Below are 10,300 nucleotides of genomic sequence, written 5' to 3' on the forward strand. Positions count from 1 at the left end.
AAAACGGAAGAGAAAGGCCTAGGTAGGAAGCAGCAGAGCTGAGAGAGAAGGGGAGCGGAGACGGAGAGAAAGAGCAGGTCCACCTTAGTAGAATAAACACCGATCTGGAAGTAAACGTCACTAAGCACATGACTGATGACGTCACAGAAGATAACACAAAGCACAACCATTGCATGGAGTGTTGCAAACGTCATTTTTTTTTCGCCGGCTATCTCGGTCCATATTGAATTAAGATTGAGCTGAAGCCGCACACGAGAATTTCCCTTGATTCTCTGACCTCTGACCTTTATGATACTAATACAGAAAAAAACCCTAAGATACAAAGTGATAATAATTGTTACTGGGGTTCTATCACGTGATTCAGACAACTATCTTAGTAGAATATCTTGTAGTAATTTTAACAGTAGTTACGGTTAATGCTGATAATTACCCAGCCTTCATTGAATGTTATAAACGGCTTGCCATGAAAACTTACTGATACCCTTTTTAACTTTTTCATCTCTGCCATCAGTTTAAAAAGGAAAGACGAATCGTATTTCGCAAGAAGTGAACTGGAAAAGCAGACACAATACGTGGAAATTCACGCCGCCGTCTTGGAATATCCCGACTGGCAAGGTGAAGTTGGGAGGGGGAGGGGAGGCGGCCGCCAGTTCCTGTATATATGCAACGTACGCCGCTAAACTCTAACCAACAATGAATGTGAGTGCTTGTTACAAGATGAACAATAATTCTATATGACCGTTTTTAGAGACTTAGATGTTCATAGTGAAAATAATTGATTCATTGTCAATAACAACGATAAACCAATATTCAGCATGATGAATAACTTCGTTATCTCCTCTCGCAGAGCATCAAAACCGTGATTGCGTGTTGCCTTCTTGTGGCCGTTTCCGCCGGTGTAGACCGAAGTAGAAGTGGACAAGGATCCAACAGATTCCTTCCTGGAGGCTTGGGTGGCGTCCACGGAGACGGTCTCTTTGGCGGCGGAATTCATGGTGTCGGTGGTAGTGCTATTATCGGAACTGGAATCTCCAATGGCCCAAGCCAATGCAGATATTGGTGCAAGACTCCAGAAGGTCAGGCCTACTGCTGCGAGACGGTGCACGAACCAGAGACACCTGTTGGTACCAAGCCACTGGATTGCCCACAAGTCCGTCCCACATGCCCACGTTTCCATGGGCCCCCCAATACCTGTTCCAACGACTACAAGTGTGCTGGCCTCGATAAGTGTTGCTTCGACAGGTGTTTGAGAGAACACGTATGCAAACCTCCCTCATTTTTCAATAATCATCTCCCTTTTTAAAGGTAGTAACGTCTAATAAAAAGTCAGTAGTTTTCCGCTTGATAACGGAAGATAAGAGATCTGTGATGTGTATTAACCTATATGATAATAAATCCTTATATGTTTATACTTCCTTTTTTTCCCATCATATAGATTATAATGATCAATTTGAACACTGGTGTAAAGTATTTTAAACAATATATGTTGATCTATCTCAGTAATGCTTTATTCATCATTTATTTATTTTTAATATTGTTTTCCAAGATTACATGTTAATATATACTAAAAGAAAATGGTTGGCTTTCTTCAGCGTAAAATACATAGTATAGACTATAATTTCGACGGAGATTTTCTTTTAGACTTTGCAAAGTATTATAACATTTGGTCATTGTTCTGAAAGTAAAAAGATTGAGAATCCATTCCTATTTACATACATGATCATGTCCAGGAAATAGATATGTTTGAAAAATAATTACATAAGAAATAGCTTAGGATAGAAAAAAAGGAACACTATGCTAAGTGACGCAAGTGATGAAAAAGACCTAATGGAACAGAACACGCAGTTATCCTATCCTGCATAAATGCAAATGTGAAAAAAATAAAGCAAACAAGACAAAGGGGACACATGTTTGCATCTATATATGTTTATGTATATATGTATATATAATATACATATATATATATCCGGTCTTTATCCTTCTCTTTATCCTTCAAAAGGCAAGGATAAAGAGAAGTTACGAAACATTGAACCTATAAGCTTACCAATAAACTTTATTTAAATCTATTAACAATTGTTTAAATAATATATTCGACGCTTATAAAAGTCATACTAACAGTTGAATTTAAAATTTCAACGTTATCAAAGAAAAAAAATATATATCTATTAACATTAACTTAGTAATACCATAGGAAAAAAGTGAACAATGTTAATAAGAAAATATCAGTTTTCGAGATGGCAAAGAAAAATTCTTGGTATATCCGAAACTAAATTTAAGTTGAGTACAGTTTTCATACGTCTAACATGAAATAGAGAAATCTTCTTGAAATACATATGAAAAGCAAGGTTAGACCATCAGCTTATACATGAGATGAAGACTAGTAATCTTCCTTTGACCTATCAAGATACCTGTAAGTGCAGACTCAGCTGATTCAGTAGCTGGGTTTCTTTGGCAAAATTTAGTGCATCGAAGGAATAAATAAATAATAACAAAACGCACCATATCCGACTGAGTTCTACTGTGACAACAGATGAAGTCACTTTCATCACTGGTTCTTGAGAAATTCACCCAAGTGGGATTTCCTTAAACATATCTGCCTGATTATCACTGCCTACTAAGGAAAGGAAAAGAATGCAAAATATATTGAAATATCATCCTACTCAATCGCCTCCTCTTCCCTAGAGCACGCAGATTGGCTACTGTGACGTCAGGGAAGAAAAAAAAAAACTGGTCTTATGGCCAGTTTTTTGGTTGTAAAAACTTTATTTTGGAATCATACTCTTTTAGTTGTGTTTCCGTTCTTCAAATTCCAATCCCTTTAAAGTGATTCATCTTATAATTTCAATGCTTTTACACAGCAATGCTGAAGGATCTCGCCTTCACTTTAGATATAGAAAAAATCTTGCATATACTAAGTGACTAAACCTGCAAAGGCGTGTGAGGAAAGACGTAAAGGATAACAAGACGTGGTAGGAAGGACATACAAAACATAATACACACACACACACACACACATACACACACACACACACACACACACACACACACGCACACGCACACGCACACGCACACGCACACGCACATACACATACACATACACACACACAGATATATATATATATATATATATATATATATATATATATATATATATATATATATAATTCGAAAATTCGGAAAGGCAAATAGATGAAGGCAATGACGATATTTAAAACAAAATCAAACAGATTTCTTATAGTTTATTAGAGTTTGAGCTGTGCTCTGTTTTCTAGAATCTTACTTTGTCTAAATATATTTAACAAGACAGATATCCTGTTTCTGTAGAGAAGGAACTAATCCAGTACCCAATTAACGACTCCCATGTTAGAATTTCTAGTTAAGTTAGACGAAAACGGATGACCATAATGATAGGTTTAAAAACATCTGTATTCCCATCGAGTCCTTCCCCGCCTTCGCCCCTTCCCCTTCTCCTCACTTCATTACTTCTGATTTTCCGTCCATCTATCTCCTCTTAGGATGCCAACGCATATCTTTCGGCAAATATCCCGAAGTAAACACATACTTCTCTTATGACTGGACTAGAGCTGGATGCTGTGACGTCATCGAGTTGAAGCTCCACTCGCCTAAAAACCCGAGCTACAGCCTCCTTCTCTCGTCTTCAGGCATGATCCGGATATTTCCTGATTCAATAACCTGGCATTTTCTTTTACTTAACCAGCTCATTCTCCCGATATAAGTAATAATAAGGATGGGGACAGAATTAATGCTAATAATGATAGCGATGGGAATATTATGGGTAATACTAATTGTAATGTTAATAAAGATAACAATAATTATATCAGCAATTATAGTGAAAAGAACGTTAATATCAGTGATAATTATTACATTAGCACAAAAACAACGTCAAAACGATGTCAGTGATAAGGCAATACAAAAATGGTTATTGCAATAAATCAAAACACATAACAAAGGAAGTAACAATAGTGGTTATGTAATGGATGAACACAATTCTGAAAATATACTAATGTTAATAATAAATACTGATATTCAAAAATTAAGAATATTACTAACTATACTTTTCTAGGTATTTTTACTGATAATTATACTAATATTAATTTAGCAGTTTATTTTCTCTTTTTGGAACTTTTCACTCCCTATATAACTGCGTGTTCTTAATTCTACTGTTCTTTATTAATATTATTACTTTTGGGAGTTAATTTTCATATTTCCACTCCATTTTTCAAATCTCCTTTTCCCTTTTCAGGGGAGAAGCATTTAAATCTGAGCCCTTTTGGTTTTCTACATTGGTTTCTTTCTTGATGTTTGTTTTCTCATTCCTGTTTTTTTCTTGGTTTCGTATCCTCAATGATAACTTTAATTATGGGTTCTTATTCTCAGTCAACTATCAATCTATTAATGGTCTCATTTCCTCAATCACTGATCACTATATATGTGTGTGTGTGTGTGTGTGCGTGATATATATCAATCCCTCTATGAAAACACATATACATTTCTTATCCTAAATCAATGAACATCAATTATTTAATAATCTTTTTTTTTCAGAGGTAAAAACAATAATAATGCTTAGTGAAACTGAAATGACTCGGTAGATTTCGTCAAGAAATCCCTAGAAACCAATAAATTGTAGGGTACGATACCTGCAATTTTTTGTGGCATAATGAATTTATCCGACTGGCAATAAAAGAGGGGGGGGGTGGCCAACTGCCCTCCAGCATATCTTAATACATTATGTAAACAATGCTGCTAAACCACTGCAGGGCATGCTAGATGACTATGTTATCACATGTAGAGTATCAAAGCCGCAATAATGTGTTGTCTCCTTGTGGCTTTCTCCGCCGATGCTTACCGAAGAAGAGAAAAATGACGAAATTCGACAAGATCCTTCCTGTAACTTATGAGCAAGACTGCAAAAGTGCTAGATTTGGTAAATGATACAGATATGTATGTGTATATTATAAACGTGAAAAGATGTAAGAAACATGAATATATACGTATTTATCCAATGCATACCGACCCACAAACATTAGATATTGTTTTAAAGCGTAATAGGTAAGCCGACAGAGAATGATATGCCTCTTAGCTTCTCGGTTTCATAAAACTATAAGATATTTGCTTGACACCTGATGTTCTTCTTTCTAGTCACTTAAATGGAAAAAAAGGAAATAATCGAAAAGCAATTCCCAATAACAAACAAAAAGCTGGAACCATACACCGCATGTTAGCGGGAAGCTTCTACCGCTTACTCGGATATCCCGTTTTGGCAAGGCGGGGAAACGGGGGGAGGGCGGACGGCATCCAGGTCTCGAAAATTTTTAAGCGGGGCTGGAACTTGCTCTCACTACATTAACACAGTTTAAACCTCTTCCCAAACAATGAATGTAGTGCTTATTCTAAGATACTGAGTAGCAACCACATTACATCGCACTTTATCTGAAATTCAAATATTCATAATTTGCTGATAATGCTGTGTAACTTGGGTTAGTAATTTCGTTATCTGTTGCAGAGCATCAAAGCCGTGATTGTGTGTTGCCTCGTGGTTGGCCGTCTCTGCCGGGTTGTAGACCGAAGTAAGGGGGACGAGGATCCAACAGATTCCTTCCTGGAGGCTTTGGGTGGCGTACAAGGAGGCGATCTGTTCGGCGGCGGTATTCATGGTGGTGGAATTCATGGTGGCGGAATCCATGGTGGAATCCACGGTGGAGTGGGATTATGGGAACGGAATCTCCAAGGGCCCAAGCCAGTGTAGGTTTTTGGTGCAAACTCCGGAGGGTCAAGCCTACTGCTGCGAGAGGGTTTGCATGAACCTGAGACCCCCCGTTGGTACCAAGCCACTAGATTGCCCACAAAGTCCGTCCCCATGCCCGCGTTTCCATGGGCCCCCCAATACCTGTTCCACGACTACAAGTGTGCTGGCCTCGATAAGTGTTGTTCGACAGGGGGTTTGGGAGAACACGTGTTGAAAACCTCCCTCATTTTCAATACAATCTGCCTTTTAAATATTCTTACGTCTTTGAAAAATCGCATTTTTTTCCGGATGATAACCAAAGACAAATAAGTAATTTGTAAATATGTTTCAGTAATAAATTCGTATATGTTTATATCTACTTGAATTTCTTTATTCCCTTCATGTAGATTATAACCATCTAATCAAACTGATATAAGATATTTGATATTATGTATTGTGATGCATCTCACTCATTTTCTTATAAGACAATAAGTTAGTAAAATTTACAATAAACAATATTAACCTTGTATGTTGTATTGTGATTATAAAGTACAGTAAATCACTGGTTTAACAGGGAATTCGTTTGAAAATTGCTCAAGAAATAGATATAGTTATCACTGTGCTGAAAATAATGAAAAGGATTGTGAATATACAGATACATATATATGCACATACATTCATTTATTTATGCCTTCAGAAACAAACGCCTATACACACAAATACGTGTGTTTATGTATGTATATGCAAATTTTTCACGGATAGATTTGTATTTATATATAAATATACATACATATCAGTGTATATATATAAATATTCAATGTAGTTAATGTAATCATATCCCATATACGTACATGTATATGCTACACACAAAATATATATATACCTATGTACATATATTAATACATACGTATATATACATATGTATATATATATATATATATATATACATATATATATATATATATATATATATATATATATATATACATATAAGTATACCTACTATCTATGTCTTTTTTTTATGCATAGATACATGCATTCACTCATACACACACACGTACATTATATATGACACGTACATGAATATATATCATACACTCATGCATATATTTAGGAAAAACAAAGGAATATAGAAATGCTGAGTAACAGAAAAGGGGGGGAGGGACAACATAAGTTGGGAACCACAAGTAACGTCATCAAGCGTGCAACAACTAAAAATAAAGAACAAATTTATTGTAGCCAACAAGTAAAGTGTTGCCGCTCCAGGAATCTTGCTCCCATTTTTTAATTCACCTAATTATGAAACGTTAACTTGTTTCAGTCAATTACATAGATTATAATATATGAACACCACGCTATGCAAGCGATTCACTTCTCTGTTGGTTGATTCAGAAGTATAAACTCGCAAAGCCTAACGTATTTCTTTCGAAACTACAAATTTTAAATTTGTTTTGGGTTCTTTACGAAGTAAAAGCATGTGACATTATACGCTGAAGCAACGTATCCTGAAGCAAACAGATCTTGATCAGCTTTTCTAGTAACTGGCAATGTCTTTCTCAGTTTCTGAAGATACCTAGAACCTTGCTTGCCATTTCTTCAACTTCTCATCTTCCCCTTTCCCTTTTTTCTTTTATCTTTTTCAACCCTCTCTTTCCCCTCCGTCTCCTCCCTCCTTCCACCCTGATTACACTCTCCTCCTCCCTCCTTCCTCCGTCCCTTTCCCGCACTAGCCTCTTCCTTACTCATCTCCCTCTCTCCTTCCCTTTCTCTATTTCCCCAAATTGTATCCCTTTCCCCCCTCCCCCTCCTGCCATTGTTCTTTACCTTGAATTCCATTAATTTATCAGTGTTTACCAGCAGTCTGGTACTTCTTCAAAAAAAAAAAAAAAAATGTGTATTTATATAATAAAAATAAAAAAAAATATTATAAATCTATATATACCAAAGCATGTCCTCACAATTTTAAAGCTGGTAATATTATGAGCTTGTAATATTGGAAGTTTTCAACACATGTTCGGCCAAACATTGTTGAATTATGATGATGAAAACAATATTATAACAAATTTTAAATACATAGGAATGTCATATGCTTTATAAAAAAGTCATTGATTGCACCATTAGGAAAAACTTCATTTCTAGGAAGTTTTTTCCTTTCATTACTTCCTTTTCCTCTGATTCCTCTGATAAACTTCAAACTATTTAAAATGTAAATTATTGCTAGTTATTTTTCTGTATCAAGAAGAGAAGGGATAGCAGTGTTAAGAGAGAGAAGAGGAGAGGGAAGGAGGGAGGGAGGGAGAGAAAGAGATGAATTATGTAGAACCCACGATATAGAGAAAAGAGAGAACTAGGTAGAAAAGCATGCAAGAGCGAGAAGGGAAGGACGAGAGCGAAGAGAAGAGCAAAGGGCCACCTTAGTAAATAAACAAAAAGTCTGGAAGTAAAGGGCACTAAACCATGCCCGATGACGTCACAGAAATAACAAAAGCACAACCATTTCATGGAGTGTGCAACGTCATTTTTTTTTTCGCCGGCTATCTCGGTCCAAATTTAAAAAAGATGACTAAGCCGCACACGAGAATTCCCTTGATTCTCTGACCTCTGACCTTATATACTAATACAGAAAAAAACCCTAAATACAAATGAAATAATTGTTACTGGGGTTCTATCACGTGATCAGACAACTATCTAGTAGAATAGCTTGTAGTAGTTACGGGATGCTGATAATTACCCACTTCATTGATGTTATAAACGCTTGCCATGAAAACTAAATGATACCCTTTTAAACTTTTTCATCTCTGCCACAGTTTAAAAAGAAAGACGAATCGTATTTCGCAAGAATAACTGGAAAGCAACAAATACGTGAAATTCACAGCCGCCGTCTTGGAATATCCCACTGGCAAGGTGAAGTTGGAGGGGAGGGGAGGCGCCGCCAGTTCCTTATAAATGCAACTACGCCGCTAAACTCTAACCAACAATGAAATGTGAGTGCTTGTTACAAGAAATGAACAATATTCTATATGACGTTTTAAGACTTAATGTTTATAGTGAAATAATTGATCCATTGTCAAAAACACGATAACAATATTCACATGATAATAACTTCGTTATCTCTCTCGCGAGCATAAAACCGGATTGCGTGTTCTTCTTTGCCGTTTCCCCGGGTTAGACCGAGTAGAGTGGACAGGATCCAACAGATTCCTTTCTGGAGGCTTGGGTGGCGTCCACGAGACGGTCTCTATGGCGGCGGAATTCATGGTGGTCGTGTCCATGGTGGATTCACGTGGTAGTGCTATTCGGAACTGGAATCTCCAATGGCCAAGCAATGCGATATTGGTGCAAGACTCCCCGAAGTCAGCCTACCTGCTGCGAGACGTGGCACAACCAAGACACCTTTTGTACCCAAACACTGGATTGCCCACAAGTCCGTCCCATGCCCACGTTTCCTGGGCCCCCCCAATACCCGTTTCCAACACTACAAGTTTTGCTGGCCTCGATAAGTTTGCTTCGACAGTGTTTGAAGAACCGTATGCAAACTCCCCCATTTTTTTATATCATCTCCCTTTTTAAGGTAGTAACGTCTAATAAAAGTCATATTTTCGGCTTGATAAGGAAGTAAAGATCTGTGATGTGTATATACTATATTTATAATAAATCCTAAAAATTTTTATACTTCCTCTTATCCCCCTCTATAGATTATAATGACAATTTGAAACACTGGTGTAAAGTATTTTAACAAAATTTTGTGATCTCCCCAGTATGCTTTTATTCATCATTTATTAAATTTTTTAATATGTTTTCCAAGATTACATGTTAATATATACTAAAAGAAAGGTTGGCTTCTTCCGTAAAAAACTAGTTAGCTATAATTTCGACGGAGATTTTCTTTAGGGCTTTGCAAAATATTAACCTTTGGTCATTGTTCTGGAAGTAAAAAAATTGAATCCTTCCTATTTACATACATGATTTTATGTCCAGAAAGATATGTTTGAAAAATATTACATAGAAATACTTAGGATAGAAAAAAACCCCTATGCTGAGGACCAAAAGTGTAAAAGACCTAATGGGAAAGAACACGCTTATCCCATCCTGCATAAATCAATGTGAAAAAAATAAAGCAAACCAAACAAAGGGGACACAAATTTTTAATCTATATTTTTTTTATATATGTAATATAATAACTTATATATCCGGTCTTTATCCTTCTCTTTATCCTTCAAGGGAAGGTAAAGAAGTTACAACATTGAACCTTATAGCTTACCAATAACTTTATTTAAAATCTATTAACAATTGTTTAAATAATATATTCGACGCTTATAAAGTCTACTTAAATTGATTTAAAATTTCAACGTTATAAGAAAAAAAATATATTCTATTAACTTAAATTAGTAAACCATAGGAAAAAGTGAACATGTTAATAAGAAAATATTTAGTTTTTTGAGAGGGCAAAGAAAAAATTCTTGGTATTCCGAAACAAATTTAAGTTGATACAGTTTTTTATAGTCCCCACATGAAAAAGAGAATTTCTTGAAATACATAAAAACGGTTAAAAAA

At 36.0% G+C, this 10,300-nt stretch overlaps 1 protein-coding gene across 1 annotated transcript in view; it reads left to right on the plus strand.

Moving 5' to 3' along the window:
- The window catches only part of LOC119568321, a 3,424-nt gene extending 2,051 nt beyond the window's left edge, over nucleotides 1-1,373 (plus strand). Inside the window, exons 4-5 of the mRNA XM_037916776.1 lie at nucleotides 512-620; nucleotides 848-1,373. Of these exons, the coding sequence (XP_037772704.1) occupies nucleotides 512-620; nucleotides 848-1,303 (565 nt within the window). The 3' untranslated portion in view covers nucleotides 1,304-1,373. The remainder of the gene's footprint in view (nucleotides 1-511; nucleotides 621-847) is intronic.
- Nucleotides 1,374-10,300: the final 8,927 nt, after the last annotated feature.

Source organism: Penaeus monodon, chromosome 43, assembly GCF_015228065.2.
Source record: "Penaeus monodon isolate SGIC_2016 chromosome 43, NSTDA_Pmon_1, whole genome shotgun sequence".
NCBI lineage: Eukaryota > Metazoa > Arthropoda > Malacostraca > Decapoda > Penaeidae > Penaeus > Penaeus monodon.